The following is a 27,566-nucleotide window of genomic DNA, read 5'->3' on the forward strand; positions in this document are numbered from 1 at the left end:
TTGCCAATATACAATTTATTCAAAGGATATTTGCAAGCATATAAAAATCAAATTCTTGTGACTTAATAACAGATGATCTTGTATTGTTATCAAACATACAGTGCAGCTGTAGTGCATAAAGCTGTAGACTTGATGGTAGAATATTATCTCATTGTTGTGAGTAGGAAAATTCTCTACACAACAAACACGTTTTGTATTATATCCAAAAAAAAAAAGTTTTCTATTTATATGTTTACACTGTACATTTACAGAGTGAATGATGTAATCACTGACTGGCCCAGGGTAATCTGATCCTAATAATCCAGGCTTTATTGGCTGATGGTGCACTTTTCTTACACTCTGTAATGACCGACACACAAACACTCTAGGTATTACTTCAGCCGTTCAACCTTGGATAACAAAGAGCTGCTCCTATAATGTACACCCGCCAAACGTACCGCACAGTTTTAAAGAAAATTTAATCAGAAGACAAAAATGTATAAATTAGGTGCTCCACTTTCAGTTCACCGTCAGTTTGGTTCGTCGATGGGCCTCCGACAGTATGGGCAGCAGTTATGCTGAAGCACCAGAAGCTCATAATCTTCACTGTGAAACATCTGCAATAAACACAGCACGAGAGTGTGAGCAACTTGACAGGAAAATAAAGAAATAATTCAAAAACTTTATTCGTCAAAGAGGACACCAGGTGGTTAACACTGGGTTCTGCTAGCTGAATGCATTATAAACGCCGTACCTTGAAGCAGGTAGGACACATGGTAATGCTGACTTCAGGCAGCAGGGAGCGGAAGTATTCCCATTTGAGCGGCCTGGGCCAGCGTTTGATCAGCACGTCCCTCCTGCTCATGGCGCGCAGCACAGGACGACTCACCTTGACTGGGACAAAGTTTGAGCCCCCCTGCTGTTTATACACAAAAATGAACCATTATAAACTCCGTCCTTTCACCCTGTCCAGCTGGCTTGCCCATTTGGCAGAATATTAATCACCTCATCTATTTTGTCCTTTTTCTTATTACCTCAAAGCTCATTTTGGCTGTAAATGGATCTTCCTCTTCATCGTCCAAACCCTCATCCATCCTCAAAGATTGGAGATCTTATTGTGTTTATTTGAGAACATATAACCAAGGCGATGCACACATTTCACACATTTTGTGTCGCATGTGTCTTCAGTAATTATGTTTGCAGAGCAGGAAAACCCCTTACAAAATTATCCCCGAGAGACTTTTCTAAGAGGCAAAGTGTTCAAAATTAGCTGTGGCTGTCAGTCACTTCACGGCTCTGGAAGAACACAGCATACCTCAGTGCCCTTGAGGGTCTGCTGGCTAATGCAGGTTAATCCCTGCACTAGGGCTGTGGCTACGGCTCTCAGAGGGTTAGTGTCATTAAGATGAGACAGGAGAGCCTCAGTAACCCTATTAGCTCGAGAGCTAAGATGACTTAGTTCTGACAGCTTACCCACAAGTACAGAATCAAGGCCAGCGCAGACTAAACAGCTTCTTAGAACTGTCACAAGGCAGAGGAGAGCCACGTGCTTCATTTTGAGGAGATGTGCACTGTGTTACAGCATGAACACAGACTTGCGGCACAGTAAAGGCTCAGTAGTTCTTTTATAACACATTAATAACCCTTGTTTGTCTATATATCAACATATAACTGATGATCAAAGGATACCACCATTATCTATATCCTGCCATCGTGCAGCCCTCTGATCTGTGTGAGGAACTTCTAGATCAATAAGAGACAGAGCATCCTCATCAGAGATGTCTTCCTCCAGGTAGAACTGGACCAGCGGCAGCACATCTGTACAAAATCACATGCGACATTTAAAAAAACTCTAATAAAACAAGCAGATTCCTTGGTGGCATATACTGCGCACGGTGTGTATGAGTGTCAGTGACCATATGACGAGGCGCAGTAGATGAAAGGCTGCCTGCAGTTAATGCACACACTCCCCTGGTTGTTCAACAGGGGGTTGTTGGTGGAGCAGCGGTAGCACATCATGCCCTCAATCAGATCCTGCAGCAAACACAGGTGTGTTTAACAAATATGATAAAGGTCACAGCTCTAAAATTTCAAAAACATCACATACACACACACCTCTTTGTCGTGGAAAGGTTTGGAACGAATGGTGAGGCAGCCCAGCTCTATAGACTCTTGGAAGCGTGAGGGAATGTGCAGCTCCTGCAGCTTCTCGTATGCGTACCTTGCAAGCTTATATGCACCAAGCTGTCGGCTCTGCTTGGCCAGCGCATATAAAGTGTTTCTATAATCAGGTCAAGGAAAAATAAACCTGGGGAAGATTTGGCACAGAATTACTGCTTTGTAGATATCTTATTCCAAATATTGTGGGCGTATTTATACTTGTGTTACATTAGCAGAACATCAGCTGCGCTAAGCCAGCAACACTGACTGCATGCCCAGAAAGTAATAAATTAGTTTGTTTGTAGGGTTTTTTTGTGTTTTAATTGAGGACGAGTTGCTTATTTGTATTTATACAGAAACATATTGTTACTAGAGGAGCTCTGAGAGTGGCAACCAGAGGTCAATGAGTTGCAGCTGCAACAGCACTACAAAGGCACTTCTCCATCACCTAAAACTCAACATCGTTTCTGTTCTTGCCCCTCTACCCAGCCGCTCTCGATTCTCCTCCTACACACCCAGTTTTGTGACTCTTGATCAGTGCACGTCCTATTGTGGAGCTGTTTAAGTGCAATTTTGTGTGTGTGCGTGCAGTGTTTTAAGTGTTGAACCAAGTTGAATGCAATTTGCTGAGACTATAAATCCAAGTTCAAAGTTTTTGGAACATTTCAGCTTGGCCACAGAGGATTGCAGCTGTTCGGCCTGATTTCCTCTTCCAAGGCTGCGCTTTCCTTCCTCATTCCAGAGTCCGATGTGTGCCTACATAGATTTGCCCATGCGGCTGTGGGTGTACGCGACCGTGTATGTGTGTATTTGTTCAAATTAAAACGTATTGTTCAGTGTGTTTTGGTATGCATACTTTTGCACAAAGTTCAGCAATCAAAGCACTTGTTTAGATAACAGAAAATGTGTTTCTTGCTGGCATCGGCTCCTCCTCCCCATCAACACCCCTTTTCTTTCTCTCAGCAGCACTTTGGTTTTCGGAGTGGCGCCAACTCTCCTGATTTCTCCCTACGTCTATCTATTTCCCACCGCTCTATCACTGCCTCTGCCAGTCGTGATTTTAGAATGGTATCTATCTGTCACAGAGAGTTTTCCACATTAAGAGGCCCCCATAATGCTCCATTTTCTAAATATTTGCTGAGATCTAACACTACGTTAAGTCCATTTTCTGAAATGTTAGGATACACTTTAGAGATGCCTGGTGGTATGTCCTTTGTGAGGTTGTTCAGGAGGAATCTGCAGATGTTGAAGAGCGTGTCTGGCATGTGAGAACTGAAGGGCTCATCCTACAGATAAAGACAGTTAAAAATATACACATGTAAGTTTAAGGGGTCACAAAGTGTTAGAAATCTCAGATGAAAGTTTTAAAAGCTCCATTTCCAACTTTTTTTCCCGTCATCTTTTAACCTGATCTAAAAGCAGCCTAACCACTCAAAGTGCCTCATTCCTGCTCAAAGTACCCTGAAGGAAAAGATGCATTTTCTTAAAAAAAAACAAAATCACTAACAGCCCTTTATCCCTATAGTTGATAGTTCAAATCTATAGTGCCTGTCTGGGAGAGTTAAAATGAGATATAGAGGCTTCCTGCTCTGGCCTGGATCACAGCGATGCCTCTCTGTTGCAGGGGTGTGACCATAGCAGAGCAAAAAGCTGAAACAACAAACTGAGAATGCTGACACAGGCCAGGTCACCCATACAGGGCTCATAAGCCAGAACTGCTTGTTTGAAAGTAAGTTAGAGCTGCAGGCTCGGAAAAGAGGACTGATGGTAATAGAGGTCAGGGAGGTTTCAAGAATCTAATAATGGAGGTTCCTTCAAGCTGATATTTCCCTTCAATAAACTGCAACCTGAATGCCTTTAATTCTCTCTTTTGTCCCCTGCCCAACACCCTCTATGAATATTTTAATTTCTCTTTAAACCGTGACTCTCTTGAATTGACATAATCTTGCAGAGCCAGACCTAATTTTGTCAAATACACAGCAGTCTGGATGAATTTGAGTATAAAAGTTGATTCAAAAGTACGCAGAAATCACAGTGGACTGTTAGAAAAGAGAGAAAATGCAGAAGGAACTTTGTACCTAAACTACCTAACTACATAGTAGGTATTGTTTCCAAGTACGCACAATCTGACAGCTAAAAAAAAAAAAAAAGTCGTCCTTGTTACTTAAACACCGATTCACAGTTGTCTTGACTTAAGGTGTATCATATTCTTACCGTGTATCGCTGGATTGAGCGATACACGTGGTAGAGCTCAGCGAGATGCTGAAAACGTTCAAACTTCTTCAGCATTTCTCCCCTCTGTTCTTCACTTTCTGATTCAGACAAACAATGGTGAAAAGAAAAAAAAATGCATTAAGCATTTCAGTAAAAATGAGTTATGGCTGGTTGCTCTCAAGATACCTGTGCATCTTACCTTTGGCAATATCTAGACACTGCATAGACAGCATCCAGTAATAGTACCCTGCATCGTTGAACCTGTTCTCCACTACTGCATTCTGGGTAAGCTGCTCTAAGACTTTCACGGCCTCATTCTGAAGTCCAGCCTTGTGAAATGCTGAAAAATAAAAGCAGAAAAGTGGTAAAATACAGACTGGCTGCTCTTGAGGTAATGCTGAATTTACAGAAACAATTTAAAGCATAATTGTTATTTTATGTTTGGGGACACATGCAATTAAGTCCATTTAGACAATGACACACTTTTTGTAATTGAGCCTGTGGACACCACCGCAGTAGATTTAAATCAAACAATCAAGATGTGACTGAAGTGCAAAATTTCAGCTTTAATAAAAACAGTGTTACCTGTTTAAGAGTTAAAACCATTTTTATACATATTCAACTATTTTCAGAGGGTCAAAATGAATTGCAGTTTCACAGCGAAGTGAGACATTTCCCTTGTTATTCCAGGACAAAATAAGCAGATAAAAGATCTGGATTGAGTCTAGTGTGACGCTTTCATTTCGTAGCTTATGAGTTTCAAAAAGATGCCGATGCAAGTGAGAGAAGCCATCATTAGGCTGTAAAAAAGAAAATAAACCTGTCATAGAGAGCGATAGCAACAGTGTTAGGAGTGGCCAAATCAATAATCTGGTTCATTTTTAGCACAAATGACTTCACTGACCAGTTCATCAACACCAAAAACGCCTGAAAGACCACAGAAGGAAAGTGCATGTTGACAGAATTATTTACATGGTTAAGAAAAACAACTTCACAACATCTAACTAAGTCAAGAACACTCTCGGGGAGGTGGGCGTATCATTTTCAAAGTCTGCAATCAAGAGACGCCTTTGTGACTGTAAATACAGAGGGTTTACAACAAGCTGCAAACCACTGGTTACACTCAGGAACAAGAAGCAGTGTTATGGCATGGGCATGTATGGCTGTCAGTGGAACTGGGTCACTAGTGTTTATTGATGATGTGACTGCTTAAGTGTACAGGACTATAAACTCTGCTCAGATTCAGCCAAATGTTGAAAAACTAATCTGACAGCACTTCAGAGTGCAAATGGATAATGATCCAAATCATACTGCAAAAGCAACCCAAGAGTTTCCAAATGGCATGTGAGAACGGGAATGGCCCAACAGTCACCTGATCTCGCAAGAGAGAATGTTTTTCTTTTACTGAAGACAAAACTGGAGGAACGAGCACGAGTGTCTGTAGTAAAAGCCTATCAGAGCATCTCAAGGGAGGAAACACAGCACTTGCTAACGTCTATCAAGATGTGACTGGAGCACAAACTTTCAGCTTTAATAAAAATCTTTCATTACCTGTTTAGGATTGAAAACCATTGATATATTTTTTGGATGAGTGACGAAATGTTTCTCCCACTGAAAATGCTACATCTACATGAACAGAATTAACTTTAGGGCATTTATATATTTCCATCCATCCATTCTCTTCCACTTATCCTTTTCAGGGTCGCAGGGGGGGCTAGAGCCTATCCCATCTGCTACCCAAACATGGGGAGAACATGCAAACTCCACACAGAAAGAACCCGGCCTGATGGTGAAATTAAACTCAGGACCTTCTTGCTGTGAGGCAACAGTGCTAACCACATTGCTGCAAATATATATATATATATATATATATATATATATATATATATATATATATATATATATATATATATATATATATATATATATATATATATTTTTTTTTTTTTTTTTTTTTTTTTAGGGGTGCAACGATACACAAAATTCACGGTTCGGTTCGATACTTTGGTGTCACGGTTCGATATTTTTTCAATACAAAAAAAAAATGTTCATGCCTTTTTAATTGGTCATTTATTAAAATTATAAATATATATTTTAACTCAAAAGTACAGTTTTTAAATTTAATGTTGCTGAAACAAAGTAATAAAAAAAGTAAATCTATCTGATCGAGAAATCACTCATCTTTGGAAAAGAGAGTTTATTACAGAGAAATGGCTCTTTCCAAAATAAAAGCTATACTATAGGCTTCTTCTGGGCTATATTCTCAGCAGCATATTAAACATATCAGGTCCCCATAAGGAGAATCACGTGCCAACGGCTGTCTAAATGACTCAGGTAAAGTTTGTAGCATGCGTGCTTGTTGTTTTTGTCTGCTTCCACTTGTCTTTGCACTAGAATGATGTCGGCGTAAATGTGCAGTCATATTCGTTGTGTTCCCACTAGTGCTGTCAGCGTTAATCTCGTTGAAATGACGTTAACGCCACAACAGAGGTGGAGCCAGACATTTGAAACACCCGGGGCTTAGCCCAAAAGGGTGGTATGCATGTGGGATTTTTTTATTTTTTTTTTGGGGGGGGGGGGGGTAGAAATGACTGAAAGATTAATTGGCTCTGTTTTGAGTTTTGTTCAAAAAAAGAATGAGTTCATATAGGGAAAAATATATATCACATGTGCAGGACCTTAAACTAGTTTTTTAATTAAGCAGCAAGGCAGAACAAAGTCGGGGCTGTATCAAGACACGAGGACTAAACCCCAATTCAACCAGACCCAGAACTGATCCAGAATTAAAACAGGACTACAACAGTTCAAAATCAGGACTACTGAGGACTTAACCAAGACAGAACCACAATCAGAACTAGATGATAGTCAATCAAGCCAAACACCAACATCATCAAATATACAGTTGAAACCAGATATTTACTCTTCAGATAAAAACACGTTTTTAATTGTAACATCAAATCAGACTAAATGTTTATTTTTTAGATAAATATAAAAACATATTTGTTAACTTTAAGAGTAAAGAGAGAAACTATCTGTATTTCTTAATTGCAAATGGCACCAAATTGTATTCAAACTTGAGCCACACTTATGGAGCTCCACAGTTCTGTTCCTGGTGTTTTGGTTGACATCTCTTGATGTTCCCATGTCACAGAAACAGGCTCTGTGTTTTGCCTTATATGCATCCACAGCTGTGCCACCAATTTACTCACATGGACTCTACTAAGCTATCTGAAGCTTCTTCAGCTCAGAATGGAATCGTCTGCAGTTTTCTTATTAATTAACAATAAACTTAGTGTACATGTGCTCCTACATTTCATGAAAGTGATAAAAAATAGACAGTTCTGTCTCTCTTTATTCTGACATTTAACTAATTCAAAATATGTTTCAATATTTATCTAAAACAAAAGTTTACTCTAAATTGATGTTGTACAGTAAAAATGTTTTATGTTTTCTCCCTAAAGTGTATGTAAATATCTGGTTACAAATATGAATATCGTGCTGTGTACTGAAATCCCTCTTGTTTTGCATAGAAATATACTGAACAACATACAAAGCATAATATATAAAATAACATTTACCTGAGTTTTTTCTTTGATAGAACCCTCTAATGTGCATTCTTATATTTCAGTACATAACTGAAACCGATTTAGTCGGGGAGGGTAAGAACTGAAAATATGAAATAAACACACGTAAGCTAAGACTCTCTAAAAAACAGCATTGTTGTTGTTCGGCTTTTCATTTCGCCATTTGTTGATTCACTCGAAGAGCAAGTAACGTAATATTGGTCAAGTGATCAGTTTGATATCAATCTTTCGTGATTCACCGTCATATTTACATTATTTGTACGGTACGAATGATTTTCTTTGGTACCTGGTCAAACTTAAGCTCTCCTTAGTATGGCTGGCTCCGTTTCTCCAACAGCGCACTCACAGGCAGCAGCTGTCCCGCCCCCTCGCTCAGTCGCTTAGTGCCTGAGCTCGGATCATACCAATATCAGGGGGGATTCACGCACAGTCGTAAATTCCCACAGTGTGCACTATGTGCTTCGAATATTGTGTGTACTTTTTTTTTTTTTATACAGTTGTCAGCCAGGCATCTAACTATGAAAAAAATTACACTCCAAAAGACTCCGGGCTTCTGACAAAACAACCCGGGCATAAGCCCAGTAAGCCACCCCCACGCTCCGCCCCTGCGCCAAATCTCCGTTAACGAGCTACCCCGGATCGCCCCGTGCGTGGGGCTGGACGGCCAACACGTTAACGAGCAAACTGCGCTAACGCACTAGTTCCCACCAATGTAATTGAGCATTGCGTGGCACATCCGACATACTGTTTTACTTTTGTCCATGGCGGTTACCTTCAGGGTGATATGTCACACGAAAACCCAAATAGTTGCACTGTCGAGCGCAGATCCACTGAGCGCTCAACACAGACAGCATCGTCAGAAGAAAAGTTGATAAAATAAATTAAAAATTTTGTATTGTTCATACATATGCGTACCAAACCGAAAGCACTGTATCGAACGGCTCAATATCGATACAAGTATTGTTGCACCCCTAATATATATACACATACATTTTTTTTTTTAATTTTATAGGCAGTCATGGACTCCGAAAAGTGTTCAAACAATTACTTTCACACCTCTGAAAATGTATAAAAATGTCTGTAATTTTCCCACTAATCTGATGAAACTACATTCTATAGAATTATATAACATTATTACAGCCAAGAAAAAAGAAGTGAAAGTACATTATAGGACATACACATTTGTAAACTCACATATTACCTAGAGTATTTAACAAGAAGTGCCATCCCATTTCAAAAACAAAAAAAACAGGCAACAACTAGTACCAGTCCTTTCCAAGCAGGACGGCAGCTTCTTAATATGAAACGCCAAAACATTTTGACTTTAAAGCCGTAATAAACATCACCACTATCCTTCATGTTCCAATCAGAGGGTAATTAGAAACAGCTTTAGGGAGTCGACCTCAGTAATGACCCTGCCCCTGCAACCACAGCAGGGGTCAGGCTGTATTATGGCAAACATTCATCAGTCTAACTGAATAAAAACCACATTCAGACACTGATGGTTACTGTTAGTAATGGGCGCACACTCCTCCCCCTCCCCCTTACAGAAACACAAAAACCAAGCTGACAAGGTTGCAGAGCACAGCAGCAATTGTCAGAATCTTTTAGCCAGAGCTCCCATGCAGACAACTACAGCTTACATTGTGCTGTTAGCAAAATAAAGATAACAACATTATCTTTTGGGGACATACTGAGAAGCGTGTCTGGCAATAAAAGACAACTTCAAATTTAAGAAATAGGAAATGCTTTAGGTACGATGTACTTGAAAATCTTGTTGAACCCCTGGGAGTACTAATCAGAACCTGATTTTGGTACCAAGTGAGCTCCAGCTAAAACCTCCAGAATATATAACAAACAAAGTCACCTGAGTTAAGCAGAGTTAATCATTTCTTAAAATGTTATTTATTGAGAAGTCCCAGTGCAGTGGACAGGAAGCAGGCCAGAATTTGACACATTACAATCATTAGTAACACAATACTAAACTAAAATACACACAATCAGCAAAACGCATGACCACAGGCAAGTTTCAGTACATCCAGACCTGCTCAGTCATGCACTCCATGTGGAGACAGGCAGAAGAAGATTATGTAGAAGAGGAAATATGCCTGCTGAGATCATAATTATAAATCTATGAGCTGATTATAACTATGGTTACAGTTGGTAATCATCATCAGAGCTGCTTGTAGTACTGGTGATTAGAGGCATGGAAGCATGTCATTCAGTTAACAGGCAGCCCAGCTCTGTCCTGCTATGCTTGAGCAAAGAGGATCATGTTTTACAGTGGATATAGAGAATCTCAAGGAAGTAGTGAGACATTTCAGTTTTTGGAGCAGGCCTTGCTTTATTACTTCCATATGTAAACACTAGCAGATGCATTGCAGAAGAAACTGTGACATAAGTCCTCTCCCACTGGCTTACTAAAAGCAAAAGTGAAATCCTGCTGGTGATGTAAAAGCTCACCCTTTTGAGCCTCCTCGAAACGGTCATTTTCAGCCAGCCACTGGGCGTACGGCACAAAGACGTCGTTTTTGAACTGCGGGTGTTTCTCCACCAGTGAGAAGGCCTGAGACAGAAGACAGAAGAAGCATATGCTTGTGACTGCCTGACTTGTGTTTTTAGTCCCACATATAGAGAATAACACTGTACTCCCTGGCTATTTATGGCTCTACTTCACTTACCGCACATTTTCCAAACATGTTACCTTAAGTTCAAATACTTCTTCACCATTATTTATTAGCCGAGAACAATGAAAATTGCATGAGCTAAATTGATTTCACACTCAATTAGAACTCCAACTGCAGGTCTCGTGCTGTTCGAATGACAGTATAAACTGTAAAGAGCTGCTGTAGTGCTTCGTGGACACATATCGCCTATCACGCTGACTAATTAGCTCAACGTCCTGTGGCAAAATCTGAGCCAAGAATCACACAGCAGTCATACCATACAGTAAAGGAGAACAAATGTGTGTTTCAGCCCTTTGAGCCCATTCATTTAAAGAAATACTTTGTTTTAAAGAAGAGTGGGAGCAGTGAATAGCATCCATATGGCCTATGGTGTAACTCAGTCTGTGGTGCCGTCTGGCTCATCTTGGTGTCCACCATCCCGCCCCCTTGAAGCACATAAAGCCAAGTAGTTCTCTCAACCTCTGCCTCCCTCCTCTGCTCTTTCTTCTCTGTCTCTCCCTCTCTGAGGATTAAATATTCCAAGAAGCCTTCAACAGACATAACAGCAAGAATCATGTGATCATAATTTCATGTTCTGTTTTTGGCTCTAGTGTTTCAACATGCAAATCGCCAATGTGCATCTCTGTAACGCCTTTAACTCGATTATAGACTGCAGATGGATTAAAGAAATGCAATATTTTCTTCTTGCCATGATCCGCCTTGATGGAGGAATTTGATTGGAAGCAGAACAGAATTTAAAGCTGATACTCTTTCACTGCAGTAGTGTTTTGAGCTTCTCACTAGCTAATCATCATGTGGGCATGGATTCAGAGAAATCCAAAGCTGGATGATTAGCTCTGGAGTGTGTGTGGCTCCAGTTTGTCAGTGTAGAAAGAAATCAGGCAGACATATTATCTTATTGTTTGCTTTCAGTTGTGGTTACTCTGACAAATAAAGTGGACTTTTCTGAGGATCCCTGCAAAATTGAACAAACCCCAAATATGGAGCAGTGTACTTTGTGGCTTATAGTGCAAGTGCCACAGCAGTTTGTTAAGTGCAGCCCTATATGCTTCACATTATATTTATGTGATTGTCTCAGGACTTTTTATATATATATAAGTTATAATAAGCTGAACAGGTGTGCGTAAGTGTGTCAGACCTCTTCCCAGTGCAGAGTTTCTACATGCAGGTGCACCAGAGCCTTCAAGTCCCCCATCTTAGAGTAAGTCTCTGAGGCATAGCCATGGTGTTTCAGCCTCTTAAAGTGGAGTGCACATTTTGCTAGCGGTTCGCGTTCAGCCTTGTCCAATTTACGGGCGATGTCGATCAGCCTGGGTGAGAGAAGACAGGAATGAGCACACAGAAAGAGGGCGGGAGAAGATGAACCCTGCTGTATCAAACTATGCTCGTGACCCCAGAAAGAATGTGAATCAGTCAGGGTCACGAGCTGAATCTGAGTCAGGCTAAAGAGCTCGGACTATGTTCAACAGCAGTGTCAGTTGCGCTGACCCACTGGTAGCACCACAGGACACTTACAGCGTGCAGAGAGTGGGTCAGATGGAGTCAGCAGGGAGTTCTGACATGCTCACCAGATATCAATTTGCCTGGTTTTCAACAACACAGACACACAACACACATTAACAATAATGGATGTAATGGATGTATGATAGAACCTTAAAGGAGAACTCTTATGTTCCTTTCCAGCTCCATATTTTTATCCTTAGTCTCTACTAGAGCAGCTTTGCAGTTCAAAATAATCCTTATCTATCTAATAATAGCCATTTGTGCCGCCTCACAGCTCATCAGTTGTCTGAAATGAATGGTTTAAGACAAATTTCTTCCTTCTTTAAGCAGCAAGTGGGTGGATTGTTCACAATCAGAGTGGTCTCCCTGAGACAATCTTGTAAGGATACTGGTTCTCATTACTGCTCTTACATCTGTATGATGTCAAACTGCCTAAAATAAGCAGTTAAAGCAGTTTGAAGTCTGAGCTTTTGGCTTATAGGGATTACCTGTACATATGCTGACTTCATTACTATTATTATTATTATTATTATTAGTATTAACTTTGGCCATGTTTACTGCAAGCATCAGCCATTGTAACAGTATATATAACGGAAGATGAAGAAAAGCACAGTAAGTCCCATTTAATGGAAAGGTATTTGTTTCTGGGAACATGTTTAGCCCTCATGGCTTACCCTTCACATATCTGGCTCTAATGGCCTGTGACTGAGACTCATGACATTTACTGGACGTTTATTATTGCTTGTGCTATTAAATTAAAACACAAACTGCAACTTAAACTTCAACAAGTAAAATTAGGAGTCTCTGTATCTAAATGGACAATGCTGCTCTGTTATTGTATTTTGTCCCATCATCATTTCACTAATGATAGAGCACTCAAGTAAAAATAAAAAAGGAATAGGCTTTATTGTAATCTTTTTGGTCTTGAGTAATAGATCCCCAGGTTTTCTGACGTTTTCTTTGGATAATGGCTGCTTTAACACTCATTTTTAGTCAGACCTTGTGCCTGACCATTTTCAGAGGAATGTTTTGCTTTTTTATTGTTGTTGCTGTTAAGCCAGTTAAAATCTACCCATGAATCATTCTAGATTAAAAACAAAAGCTATCTAACTCATGGGATCTACATCTACACATAACAGACAAATTGAAAAAGAACCCATGTTAAATTGTACCTTTAGGCACTTTGTTACTAGCAGCCTGTTGCAAAAATACTACATTTCTTCCCCATTTATTTATTTCAATCTATGAAAGAAATACTAAATATAGCACCGTTCGTCAGGGTGATTCCAAAGAGCTGTTAGACAAAGAAATTGGCATATCTTAGCACGGTGTGCCTATCCTTGAAAAAATTTGAGGATACTGGACAAGTGGACAAAGAAGAAGCAGCAGGCCTGAAAAAAATACTACAGTAGATGAACAGTATTTGAAAGGCATGTTCTTATGAAACAAGAAACAAGTTCCACAAGAACCTGAAACTGGACCTGAGAAATGTACCTGACAAGATCTAGAAAAAGACAATATATGCCAAACTACACAAGAACTGGACTGAAAGTCAGTGGCAACAGGTTTTATGGAGTGATGAATCCAAATTTGAAATCTTTGGTTTAAGTCATCGTCACTATGGCGGGATCGTCAGAGGTGCAACAATGTGTGTTTACAGCCATCTGCAAAGCATGTTGGAGTCTCAGTCATGGTTTGGGGCTGCATTTCAGCCAGTGGTGTTGGGGATCTTGTCAAAACCGATGTAATTACGAGCACAGAAAAGTACAGTCAGATTGTGATCCACCATGCAATTCCATCTGGAAATTATATGATATGCAGTAACTTCACTTTTCAGCATGACCATAATTCCAAGCACACTGCCAATGCAGTAAAAGCACCTGAAGAGAAAAACACATATTGGAAGACTATCAGCCATGGATTAGCCTCCTCAGAGCCTGGACCTCAAGATTACTAAAGCAGTGCGGGATCAGCTTACACGGAGAATAGAACAAAAGGATGCCAACATCCAAAGAAGAGCTTTGATTGTCCCTCAAAAAGCTTGGAGAACTATTCCTGAAGACTACTTTAAGAAATTACAAGAAAAGAAAAAGTAACATGGGGTAGGTGGCTCAACAGTTTTGCCAAACCTAGAAAGTAAGGTGATGGAGAGCTCTGAGAATGTATGTAATGAACATTTAAAGCATATTAACTTATTTTTCTTTCTGTAAAGCTTTGAAGCAGAAGAACTAAATCTAGGATAAGTTTATATTATATTTCGAAATCACACACATATGTGGTCGTTTTAAAGAAAGTTAAACAGGAGCAGCAGGATTTCAAAATGTTTAAGAGAGAGACTGACACCTACATGTCTGCCCAGCCGTGTTCGCCTATAATGTCTATAGCTTTGAGATGTTCTCCTGCTGACAGGTACATCTCTGCTGCTGCCCGCGGCTCCCTGCTGCTCTTAGCCCAGTCTGCCTGCTTGGTCATCAGCATCCGAGAGCTCTTTGGGTCTGTCACTCCAACAAACTCCTGCAGCAAGAGAGAGAAAGTTTCAAACTTTACATCACATTCAATAATTAGTCATTAAGATGGGCAACAACCAACAATGTAATGTAATGTCCAACAGTTTATCAAAAGCAGATTCCTAACAGTAGTCTGAAAGGAGAGAAAGAAAAGTCCAGTTCAGATGGGCAGAACCATGTGGGTCAAGTGTGAGACAGGAGGAAGCGAGTCACACAAACAGCAGGCAGCTACAAGGCCTTTCCCTCCGGTGTCCATCCTACCTAAAACAAACAGCCGGAGGGACCAGATGGCCACACAGCCACATAAATATACAGCAGCCACATCAAACACACATACAATCTGATACAAACTCAAGCACAAATATACATGAACGAGTCATGGCTGTGTCATCTGCTCCAGCAATGCGAGTGCAACGGTGATGATCAAAAGTGGGGGCACCGCATGTAAACATAATAAAGCACAAATTTGTCTCGGCTCCAACTGACCCCCTCATCAAAGTGTTCGTGTAGGAACAGACGCTGGCTTTATTTCTCTCCTTTTGTGCCCCACTTCCAACTGTAACTATATGTCGTACAGGGATACGTGTGTAAACGTTGGCCATGCGTGTGCAGATCAGATGATATATGTAGAGATTCTGATGATATATGAGGAGATGAAAGACAGACAGTAAAGGGGGGGCTGTCTGAACACAGTGCAGGGCCCCAATTTGGCATAACTGCACATGCTGAAGAAAACCATATGCTCTAAATCCCGAAAACATGCAATGCTTCGCAGGTGTTTTTGTCTGTATCGATACAATATCTTATATGTAAGAGCATGTGTTTTAGTCAGTGATTTAATCACCTTGGCGTAGTCGAACATGCGCAGGTCAGTGTACATGCTCAGCGCTCTGGATTCGTGGCCAGTACGTTTGTAGAGCCTGGCTGCCTCGTGGAATTTCCCCTGGTAGGCGTAGACGTCTGCCAGAAACAGGTCATTGTCGTTCTCACCCCGCTTCTTCCTCTCCTACAAATCAGTCAACACAAACACTGAGTTGGGTGCTAAGACTAACAGTCACATATATTAGCATGCACACACACACACACACACACACACACAGTTATGCATGTGGCTTTGCATACACAGAGTTACACAAGACTGAAGGGTGTTGAATCTTCACAAACCTCTTCTGCCATCAGCCACAGAAATAACAAACACAATTTTTATTGAACGAAAGAAACACTTCTTTCCATATATAATAATTTTACTGACAAAAACAGACTGTCAAAGATGAACATTTCCACATTTCAAATAAGAACAAGCAGAAACACCCAAGCCATAACAGATTCTGCTCCGCTCAGCAAGCACATTGTTAAGGATTTGTGCATATGCTTAGCTGTGCGCTTGCATGTCAGCGCGGACTCAACTGGAAAAGGTCACTCGGGATACAGGTTCCTCCTTTGTTTGAGGTTTAGGTCTAGTTCAGAAAAAAGCCTTACAATTACTGACATTATTGTATGATGACAGTAATTATGATTCACTATTTAATGATGTCAGGATATACACTAGCCAGGAAAAAAAAAAACAGAAAACAAAAAAAAATTATAACCAAATTAGGCCTCTGAGGACTTAGCATTACCTCAATGCTATTGATTAGTTCCAGGTAGCGCAGATCTCGGATTCTAATGAAGGCCTGAAAAGGTGGAGAGGAAAGATTTAGTATAATTGCGTCTGAGAATCTGTTGCTTTGTGTTCTTATTTGCATTACTAGCTTCTTAAAAATTCTTCATCGGACACTGATTAAGGATGTGGCTTCACTGTTGATTTGGCTAACTTGGGTAATGTCCATGTTTTGACGTTAAGTGGTTGCAGTTAACATGATGAAGAGTAGGGTACTGTATATTTCTATTGCTCATTTTACTAGAAGTAGTAAATTGTGAAGGATGGTAAGATCTGCCTTACTTAATCAAAACAATGTGTGTGTGTGTGTGTGTGTGTGTGTGTGTGTGTGTGTGTGTGTGTGTGTGTGTGTGTGTGTGTGTGTGTGTGAGAGAGAGAGAGAGAGAGAGAGAGAGAGAGAGAGAGAGAGAGCTGACCTTCTTGGCAGTCTCAAAGTCAAGTCCCTCCAGGGCTTCTGTGGCCAAATCCCTCCAGTCACTATCTGTCACACCCAGGCAGGCAATCTGGTAGGCCTCCTTAAACATCTTCCTCTCCAAGTACTGGTACATGGGTGCAGACTGGCAGGCCAACACCATCACAGTTAAAAGCATTATAAATACAAATTTGTGGAAAAGAATGGCCACAAACCAATCAATAAACAGAAACAAAACATCTTTACGAAACACTTTTTTTTCCGTAACTGATATAAATTGCATCCATATATATCATTTCTTTCTTTGTAGTACAAATAAATACCATATTTATGATAAAAATGACCAGGATCGTGGCACGTGTTTCTGCAGACATGTAGAACTAATGCAGAGCAACAACGGAGGAAATTTAAAGGTTAAGCGCATTTCGCTGGGACGCATTTCGATGAGTCACAGTACTTTTAACAGCATATTGTGGAAGAGAATGAAAAATATTACTTCTTTAATATTTAATATGCTTTAAAAAGCGTATAACTCTGTGGCATTATGAACACTAATATAACAGCCAATACCAGGGTAAGGGTAGAGGTCAAAAGGTCAAACAGAGATAATATACTGAGATTTGAAATTTGACATTTGGAATTTATACTTGATACAATTCCAGTTCATACGAGCCCAGTTTCATAAAGACTAGATGAATACTTTAGGAAGTATTAGAAATGACCTAGTAACATATGATGAAAAGCAAGAACCATGTAACAATTTTAACCATCAGTTTCAATTTCACACAAAATTACTACATTTTGACCATTTTTATTTCAGAAGCATTTTGGCTACAGACCTGTGCCACCACACGGAGCGCCATCACTGCTTCTAGACATGAGCAGCCTGACAAGATAATACCCACCTGCGGCACCTCCACTGCAGACATGGAATACACATGGAGGCAGAATATCTTGGAGCCATTGTAGCCGACCATAAAGCCTTGCATCTTCTGCTGGTGTACAGGGAAGTTGCAAGCCTTGATATTAAGGTAGCCATTCCCAGAGAAGCACAGCATGTCCTCACACTGGGTGTTCCAGGCTACACTATTGGCATTAGGCTCCTGTAAGGAAAGCAAATGCAAGTACACAGGAATAATGAGGTCAGAGGTGACTGTGAAACACATACAAGTCTGGGCTATTGTAAACCTGTTCCTGTATTTAATGCAACTAATTGAGCACACATGCTTGTTTCCATTTTATTTCACTCCACTGCATCTCTGAAATGCAATTCAAAGCCCGCGAAGCTAGGTTCCTTCGTCACGCCCTTTCCACTGCCTGCTGACCTGAAAAAGTAGTTCTTTACTCTTGATGTCATAGACAAGGAGAGTGTTATGCTCATCCACCACAGCCAGTTTATTGCGGGAGGCGCTCATGTCCAGGCAGCGCACTGACGTTGTTAGCTTCAGCAGCGTGATGGGAAACGGGTTGTCAACAAATATCTTTAGTATCTGCAAACAGAGAATAGAGAATCAGTTGTGTTGTAACTGGCTCCAGTAACAGATATATCCAAAAAAAAATGCTTTCTTCATTAGGACAGCAGTTTCCTTTATGTTCAAATTCCAGGAGCACTGGCATGTGAGCATGACTCCCACTTCTGTGGTTACTTTGTGTGAGAATGGATCTTCTTGGAGTACTCACAGCGCCATTCTTTAACCCTACGAGTAAACCCTCTCTGCCTGGTGGACCACCAATCACTTTGATGTATCGAATTAGAGATTCCATCACCCATTCCTTTTCCCTCACACTGTTGAAGGACAGACACTGGAGTCTCTTCTCCTGCAGAAGAGCAGAGTAAGAAGGCTGAGGCTTCAATTATATTTGACAAATGGAGCGCTGACTGGTGCAGCATTGTCAAACGTTTCTGTTTTCATCATTTCACAGTGTGTTAATCTCATCCTTTAAGCAATTCAAACATACTCGTAAATGTCTCGCAAATCCTAAACACAGTGCTCTTTTAAGCATCAAAAGGTGTTTAAAGAAAGCAATGCCATAAAGATTAACAGTGATTTGATTTGACAGTGACATATACAGCACAGACCACATGAACACAGCCCGTTTATATGGTCTAAAAGTTCTTTTAGGCATGAAACATGAGTACGCCTGATAGAGAGATCTGAAGCACCTCTGTCACACATAGACAGATTTAAAAGGAAATAACCGCCGCATTACGGCCGCTCCTCCTCCCTACCAGACTGTCAGACACACAGAGACAAGAAGCAGAGAGCAAACCCAAGAGACATCCACTGGTTCAACAGACTATGGTGCCTTCCCCCTGATTCAACTGGCTTAATTTATCCAGTTTGAAGATGGTTGAGAAAGGGAGAGAGACAGAGCACATGCACAGCTGGAGTCTTTTGCAAACTAGGCAGAAACATCTGGGGGAACAGCCATTCCATTTCTGGACTGTTTGGGCTTGAAGTAAATGTCTAAACATTGATTTACTGTGCTTTCATCGTATTAATAGCGCTCAAATGTCACTGCAGCCTCTTGCACAATCAAGTGTGCATTAGTGTAATTCACAAAGAACAGCAGCCCCACTGGAGACCAGAGGAAGTATAACTGAAAGAAAATACAAATACACACAGGCTCTGGCGGACGCAAGCAACTTTAAATGAATGTTTTTGTATATTTTGCCACTACAAAAAAAACTGCGGACCTCTATCTCTTCTGACCTGACACAGAATGATATGTTGGGAGCAGACGACCAGCAAGTTGCATTCAAACTTCCTGCATATTTTCTCCTTGACGCGGTAGTGCATGTCTGAGGAGTCGTCTGAATAGAGCTCGTAGATGAGGATCTTCTCGGGCAGCTGGATGGCAAGGCGGTTTCTATAGATGGCGATCTTCTTCACGAGCTCACGACACTTGATCCTCACTGAGGGGAAGAAAAAAATTGAGATAAATGGGAGAGAGTAGTCATGAAAGGAGGGTGAGGAAGGTTTAATTATCTTAGCCGATGCATCCTGTTGAATAAGTTTGCCCTTGGTTTTTTTCCTTCAAATCTTCCTCCCTTGTTGGTGCGAGGAAATTAAAGACTGTCACCTCTCATTTAAATAGAAAATCCTATTATAGCAAGATGTTCATCAAAACATTCGATATCTACTCATTAAAAAAGGCAGGCCATCTGCCCTTACATTAGATTAATTTGAATAATATGACAAGAGGAAAATGACAGTGAAGTTTATCTCCCCAAATGCTGTCTGCATTGCTTTGTTTGATCATCTCACTGTGAAGCTGCAAGATGTGCAAACAATTATTTTGACGAGGCATCACAATAGCTAGCCTATCTTAAACTCAGAAGCCTGTACACCAGAGCAAAAGCGCACCTTTTTGCTCAGTGATGAGGTGCTGGACAATGACATCAGTCATGCTATCTCTGTAAGCATAACGATCCTTGTAGAGGCCATGAACTGTACTGAAGATAAGTTGGTAGCAGGCGATGGTCCCATCCTGGCAGCCCAAAACCTAGGTAAGAGACAACAATGTAGCAGTACATCCCATTAACACTTCTAAAAACAGACTGCGAGAGTGGGAAAATGTTCCTGTTGTTAAAGCCTCTACACGGCAGAACTGAGAGAATCTGCTAGCAACCAAATCTCTCCTGTCACTTTTAGTTAAACACAGTGAAAAGAAAAGCGGGGAAAGTGTTACTTTAAAATGAAACGGCTTGTGCATCTGTGCAGTTAAGGAGGCACTCTGTTAGAGGATCAAATGTCACCCTAAATGTAACGTCAGAGCTCTGAGCGTGTTGCATTTTATTCTTGTTCTTCTATCACAACACTTAAATAATGGCGTATGTCACAGTGAGAGCAATTTCTCTAGATATATGGCTTCACAAGCTGTGGACCCACCACAAAGTTGGAGTCAGGCTTAACCCGGCAAGTCCACACCCAGGAGTTCTGCTCTCCGACAGTTCCTAGCCGCACACCATCTTTTGTGTAGAGGGACGCCTGTTTATCAGAGCCACCCATCACTATATACTCGCCCTTAGAGAAGTAGCCGACGCAGCACGGGTCATAGGTGAGAGTCCTGTCTTTTCCAATCTGAGAGAGACAAAGAGAGAAAAGGACATTAAAAATAAAACTAGCATTTCTTGCAGTTATTGCCCAAGGGCCCAGGCCGGCACTCCCCACCGTCTGGGCTTGCACACTTCAAAGTCCTCAGTATTCAACCAATTCCTTTGAGTGTTCGATGAAAAGCCAGACAAAAAAGAAAGTGTTTCTCTGGTTTAAATAGCCTCCTTTGTATCAGTCTTCAAAGTCCATTTGCACAACATCATATCAGGTCGCCCCATTTGGTACATCTGGTTTTCCTCACTCTGGGATAAAGCTTCCCTGACGATCCATAGTTATTTTCTCTCATTGCGAACAATTCTTGGTGTTGTAATCAAAACAGCATGTTCAATAGATAAATAGGCCAATGACAAAATATGAGCCTAAGGCATAACGGCAGAGTAATGAACACTGCATATTTGTCTATAATTACGATATCGCCCACTGGGAATTTAGGAGGAAGGAGGAATTGCGAAGGGGGCATTAAAGCATAGCAGGACCACTTCCAATGTACTGTTATGGTTTCAATAGACCCTGACAGTCTGATTAAAACAGGAAAAACTCCATAAAGAGTTTTAAATACGTTATATTTTGAACAAACAGACTAATTTTGTGATGTTGCCGTCGTAGTGCTTTAGCAAGTTAGAGCACATATTACTGACAGTGTTTCAAAATGTTCTAAGTCTTCTGGTGTTTTCCCATGAAAATGTGGTTAGTCATGCATGTGTTTAGCCTTTTCAACAGTTAAAAGTAACAGAGAAGATAGATTAGAAACAAACATGTTGCGATAACAAGATACTGTATACACTGTATAGATATTACAAATCACCATGGTGTCTGTACACCCACGCAGGCATGATCTGGTGTCACCGTGTGGAATCAATATTTTTTGAGATTTTGTGACAAAGTGACCAAGCTATTCGAGCAACTAAAATGAGCAAAAGATGCTTAATTTTATACGTGACTACTTTTTTTGTTTTTTAATTGGTCTTTTTGTCTTAGGACTCGCCCAGCTTTCACTGCATGACAGCCACTTGATAGCTTGGATAAGATTCAGCTCCTTCCCATGACCCTAAACTGTTTAAGCAGTTAAGAAAATGGATAGTGGATAGTTCTTCTTGTGTTTATCATACCCACACTGTTTCTTTTATCTATAATAGTTAATCAAAAATTTTCTAAGTTTGTGGTTTTTAATCATTTTTATGCAAAACTGTTGCAAGTTAGCGCCATCGGCAATCGGTCAGTGCAAAACAATACAATGTACTGATGACAAGTGGAAAATTACAATAAACTCAAAGCCTATATCATTACAAAAATATACATATGTTTCATTAATGACCCCCTATCCATTACCCGTAACATACCAATGGGCCTGTTCCAAGTCAAATGACCAATCCATAATAGAACATATCAATATATAAAGACTAAATGCCCTCACTTGGCCACTTAATGGTAACACCACTGGCCAAGCCTAAAGGTTGGGATAGAGGGGAATGTCTACAGAAAGTAAAACTGAAAAGTTGATTTCAAAACTGAAAATAATAAGTCCACAGTGTCTAAATTAATAATTTCACATTTACTTTTGGATTCACATGGTACATAAAAACTCATGTTCTGTGTTTGATTCTTCATCAAGCACAACCTCATCTTTATGTGGAGTGTATCTCTGTGTCTGAGCTATTCAGCCATGACATGATGATTAGTAAGTTACCAAATACATATTAAATACAATGCCATACAATATGATAGTTTATGGTAGGTTGTGACATTCACCTGTTTTCCACTGAGCTGATAAAAGGAGAGCTTCTGACCCCAGTCTGCCACAGCCAGAATGTCATTGTGCTCATCCCTGTGAAAACACAACAAAATGACTACAGACATAAGCATTAATCACAAGATTCAGCACTGATGAGGCTTCTGTCATTTAAGTAATGATGACAGTGAAAAGCAGAGCAGCCAACCTTCAGCTAGGGGACACGCCGGTCACTCTCTCAGTGATGCAAAGTAATGGATGCAAAGCCTTTTAATGTTAATTTTCCAGAACTGTTTTAATTCAGGACAGAATACAGCATAAACCCATGTACCTCTGCATCTATTAACCCTGAATCTCTGGCGGCTCTAGCAAACGCTGTTCCCTGATTGACCTCATGTTTTGACCACAATTTGATTACCAACTTTCCCATATGAGGCAACCCAGCAATAAAATCTCTACTGTCTTTTATGGCTTTTATCTTTATCCTACTTCCCGCATCTTTTCACCTTTGTGTCGTCTTTTTCCCTTAATTGACCTGTTCTGTGGTCCTGCATAGTTTTCATTGCTGTACTCTCTGCTTTGGCTGTAGGGGGAATCATAGAGCAAAGACAGCTGTTCCCAGGCATCATAATTCAGTCCATCATTGAGAAAGGTCCACCGCTCACTGGTTGAACACTGCCACCTGCTGGCCCTACAAAAACTACACCTAAATAAGAAATCTAATTTTGCACAATTTGGGCTCAAAATCTTGGAAGGACAGACCAAAAATATACATGGCTATGTGTTAATCTGTGGAGACATCCTTCCATTTCTATAATAACTTAGGACTAACTTGGAGGGATTCCAGGCAATGGACCAGATAGGAGAAGAGGAGCCACCTGGACGCTCTATTTTGACCTTCTCCTCCCCATTTTTGTTCCGAATGCTCACCACTCCATTCATCATACCCAGAGCAAGGTATTGCCCGTCGTTTGTCCACCTGCAAGCAAATGATGCACAGCAACATAAATGCACAAATGAAAATGTACTGCTGCTGCATAAACGTTGCTGCTCCAGACTTCACTTACCCACAACATGTTATTTTGCTGCTCACTTTATGTTTGTTTACAGATTTTTGCTCTGGAGACCACAGGCCTAAAAATATGAGAAGTTTGAGATGTTTAATTTCTCTATGTACTTACATTAGGTCACATTTATCAAAGTTCTCCACTAAGGTGCACTCACCAAAGTCACCAGATGAGCAGGAGGCAAGCTGGTGAGTGACTGGGTTGTAGGCAACACACTGGATAGAGTCATTGTGACTACAGATAAACAAATAAAAGAAAAAATGATGGAGGAGTACAGACTGTGCACCGTGGTGTAACACTACAACTCTGTAATACTAAAGCAATAAGTAAAAGCGCTGCTTACGTATATTTTAAAATACCCTCCAGTTTAGAAGTCCAGATAATAATGCTTTTGTCTGCTGACCCTGAGGCAAATCTTTTACCTGCAGAAGAATGCACTACTGAGTAAGAATTAAGAACAAAAATAAGATGACCGACACAGAAAAATGTAGTGAAACTCAATTTAGTACCATCTTTGGCATAAGCCACACAGTACACTATGTCTTTGTGTCCTTTTAAAGGCTGAATAATACTGCCATCTGTTGCATCGTAAACCTGGAACAAAAAAAAAAAATAAGGTGAAATTGAGTTGAACGATGAAAGTATTCTCTACATGTTTGCATTTTTAGGCTAAAGAAAACAGAAAAGCCTTACCAGGACACGAAGCCCTGCAGCAATTATGAGTTGGCTACCATCTGGTTTGAAGGCAAGGTCATAAACGCTGCAGAAAAAAAAACAAAATAACAGATCCGTGTTGAAATGGTTTTTCAATAAATTGATTAGTTCACGAGCAACAGCTATGAGGATCCATTCATCACTGAAATCATATAATGGAGGTTCCCTGTGGAGTTTTTGAACTCTGGCAATGCCATGGAGGTGGATTTTACAAGGACGTTATTGCTGTCTGCCAAAGTGCACACAGGGAAGGTTTTGCAACCCTCCAACTCTGTTGAAGGTTTTGGAGGAATTCACAAACTTATGAGTGAAGATAAAGCCAAAACATGTCACTGCAACACTGTGAATTAGTAGATATGTTGTTAAGAAATATGAAAGAAATATTAGAAATATAGATGTTAAGAATTCTGGTGTAAAAAAAAAGGATAAATAAATAAAAGCACTGAAAAATCTGGTTTGTATGAAGAGGGAAAACATTCAGCAGTTTTGCTAGATTGCAAGGATGCACACAATCTGTTTCGGTGTGAAAACACTCACTGTGAAGCATGGAGAATAATGGCTTCCAGTTTCATAAGTGTGAGAATTTGCAAGTGTCCAATGTTTCTTTAATAGGTTCTTTCAGCTGCAACCTTATTTCCCAAGTGGTCACCACAGCGGATGGATCTGCATATTTGATTTGGCACAGATTTTATGCTGGATGCCCTTTTGATGCAACCTTCCCTCCCTGATCTGGGGTTTGCGACTGGAATTAGGAGTGAACTAGCTTGGGACCTCCAGTGTCTTCTTTCAGTATTGAATTAGGGAATTTCTTTAATATAGCACACTGACTTTTTCTCTTTTTTTCATTTTGGATAGACCGAATAAACAAAAAAAACATAAAATTCAGAGTTTGAGGAAAACGAGGACATCTTTAGCAAGGACAAACAAGTGCAAACAACAAAATCACACACGCACACACAAAACATACAAAAAATGTTTGCACCTAACAACAAGGAAAATCACGCGTCTCCATCCACTCCACCCTGCGTGTGCTCTCTCCTCCACCTCTTTTGTGCACTGTCTGTTGTTTTGGATGGTTCACCCCAGATATTTAAATTGGTCCACCTTAACTACTTCTGCTACTTGAAAACTTGTCACCTGTCTCCCTCTCATTCACACACGTATTCTGTCTTGCTTCTACTTTCATTCCTCTTCTTTCCAGTCTGTACCTCCACCTTTCAAAGCTCAAAGGGGCTCAAAGACAATCCCTGATGTAATCCCACTCTCACCTCGAACCCATCTGTACCACACAACTCCCCACTGTTGCACTGTCCTATTACATGTGCTGCACCACCCTCACGTACTTCTCTGCAACTCCTGGCTTCCTCATGCAATACCACAGTTCCCTTCCTGACAGCTTATCACATGCTTCCTTCAGATCCACAAAGACACAGCTCAAGTCCTTCTGACATTCCCATACTTCTCCAATCAACACTTTCAAAGCAAAATTCCCATCTGTAGTGCTCTTTTGTGGCATGAAGCTGCTCACTGATCATTACCTCACTCTTTAAGCTAACTTCAACAACACTTTTCCCCATAGCTATGGTATGGCTTACGAGTTTTATCCCTCTGTAGTTACTGCACACTTGTTCTTAAAAATCAGTACCACTTCTCCATTCTTCAGGCATCTTCTTACGCTCAAAGACTGTGTTAAGCCATCTGATAAAAACGTTCACTCTTTTACTTGACTATATCCAGATCAATTGTACTTACGTGCATAGAGTTTTAAGCCAGAAAATTAAAACCTTTATAAATAAAATGAATAAAAATCCCTAGTGGGTCCACTGGGGGTAGGGACACCAATAGGTGTCAAACTTTAGATGGACTGGACTACGTCTTTGTCTAATGTCAAAGTGAAAAATGTGATTGATCTGTGGCTCAAAATTAATTAAATCATACCACCAAAAAAACTTAACTCCCATTTATGCATATAAGAAGTTGGAAATATCTCATTTAAAACTACAGCATGTTTTTATTAGAAAACAAATAAAGCTGTTAAAATGTTTCAAGTGACTTCTCAGCATCATTAACATATCCCACACTGTCTCACTCAAACACAGTTATCATACTAAGTATATAAAGTCCTGCTTTTGCCTTTTTGGGGAGTCATATTTTTCCTATCCAGATACAACCATCTATCCAAGATGACTCCTGCAACATATCAAGTATTGTAATTTGATTTGATCATAATATAAACTTTTTAGTGGGCATTAGAGTATTGTGAGTTACTCTGTGATTTCCATTCTCCCTCTGAAACAGCACAAAAGCATCTCTCCAAACACCTACTCGGATTTGTTTTTTCGGGAAGTCTGATCTTTTAAATGCTGGACTAAACAGAACTACCTTAATTCCTGACAAGAATGTAATGGGAAATAATAGAAAATAAGTTAATACCTTATTTAAAAAGATTGTTTAATAAAAATATGTTATTAGGAGCACGCAATTCTGCACAGCACCCAAAAAACCCCGTAATGAGAACTAGAAATCATACGTCTATGATTATATCGGTTACCAAAGAACCATCATAAGCTACTGTACTTATTGAAAATACATAATGCACGACATCTAATATGAGAGCGATTTGAAAGATGGTGATAATTGAATAGCCGCGATGCTAAAGCTAGTTAGCAGGCTAACACTAGTTTACATAGCAACCACCGTTGCTAACCACCTAGCGTTACATCTGAGCATCGGGACGAGGCTGACAGCGCAAACCTAATCACCCAGATTCCTACCATTGCTCACGGATCGTTTCCTTCCATGCTAGGACGGCTCTCATTTCCGCTCTTTAACTGAAAAAAGCACCAAAGGCTCTTTTTTCAACAGGTTGCTGCAGTTCGCTTGGTTATTTTTTCACTCTGTACCGTTTCTTGTAGCGAGTAGCTCGCAATGCGCAGACTCGCACTTGCTCGCTACTTCCTGCTTCTGTGTTGACATCAGAAAGTACTCGGGAAAGCAACGTCGAGACAAGAAGATGCACATCTAAAGCCTGATCAGTATTCATGTATGCTACACACGCCTTTGTTAACGTTTTAGCTCTTTGCTGTTGATCTGCTGCCCAGTAATGTCCAGCAATCCTTTTTTAATGTGGCTTTATGTGAGCAAACTGTAGAATGAGCAAACGCCTTGTATGTGTTGTTTTTGTAATTGTCCAAGTAAACATGCACGAACAAAACAAGAACTACAGGTTCAT

At 40.3% G+C, this 27,566-nt stretch overlaps 2 protein-coding genes across 2 annotated transcripts in view; one reads left to right on the top strand and one right to left on the bottom strand.

The window, feature by feature from the left end:
• Positions 1-27,247, bottom strand: ift122 (intraflagellar transport 122 homolog (Chlamydomonas)). The gene is made up of 29 exons (XM_004546132.4): positions 27,109-27,247; positions 24,314-24,380; positions 24,130-24,214; positions 23,964-24,042; positions 23,778-23,854; positions 23,621-23,687; positions 23,386-23,532; positions 22,574-22,649; positions 20,600-20,791; positions 20,075-20,213; positions 19,421-19,623; positions 18,387-18,524; positions 18,032-18,196; positions 17,612-17,809; positions 16,711-16,851; positions 16,254-16,307; positions 15,479-15,640; positions 14,475-14,641; positions 11,763-11,934; positions 10,401-10,503; positions 4,553-4,693; positions 4,354-4,451; positions 3,325-3,425; positions 2,095-2,260; positions 1,896-2,013; positions 1,669-1,797; positions 1,014-1,090; positions 734-898; positions 1-596 (listed from the first exon to the last, which is right to left on the bottom strand). Exons 1-29 carry the CDS (start codon positions 27,150-27,152, stop codon positions 510-512), a joined length of 3,558 nt encoding a protein of 1,185 aa, XP_004546189.2. The 5' UTR covers positions 27,153-27,247; the 3' UTR covers positions 1-509.
• mbd4 (methyl-CpG binding domain protein 4) overlaps positions 27,228-27,566 on the top strand; it is a 3,071-nt gene continuing 2,732 nt past the window's right edge. Inside the window, exon 1 of the mRNA XM_004546131.4 lies at positions 27,228-27,377. The gene's annotated coding sequence lies outside the window, so the exon portion shown is untranslated. The remainder of the gene's footprint in view (positions 27,378-27,566) is intronic.

The sequence above is a fragment of the Maylandia zebra genome, linkage group LG20 (genome assembly GCF_041146795.1).
Source record: "Maylandia zebra isolate NMK-2024a linkage group LG20, Mzebra_GT3a, whole genome shotgun sequence".
NCBI lineage: Eukaryota > Metazoa > Chordata > Actinopteri > Cichliformes > Cichlidae > Maylandia > Maylandia zebra.

What these genes read in the sequence shown, in the direction of transcription:
- ift122 (XM_004546132.4), bottom strand. Translation starts at nt 27,152, where the DNA reads ATGAGAGCCGTCCTAGCATGGAAGGAAACGATCCGTGAGCAATG. An exon ending in CAGCCAAAATGAGCTTTGAG is followed by an intron (nt 899 to 1,013) that starts GTAATAAGAAAA and finishes GTGTATAAACAG; the next exon opens with CAGGGGGGCTCAAACTTTGT. An exon ending in TGTGTCCTACCTGCTTCAAG is followed by an intron (nt 597 to 733) that starts GTACGGCGTTTA and finishes TGTTTATTGCAG; the next exon opens with ATGTTTCACAGTGAAGATTA.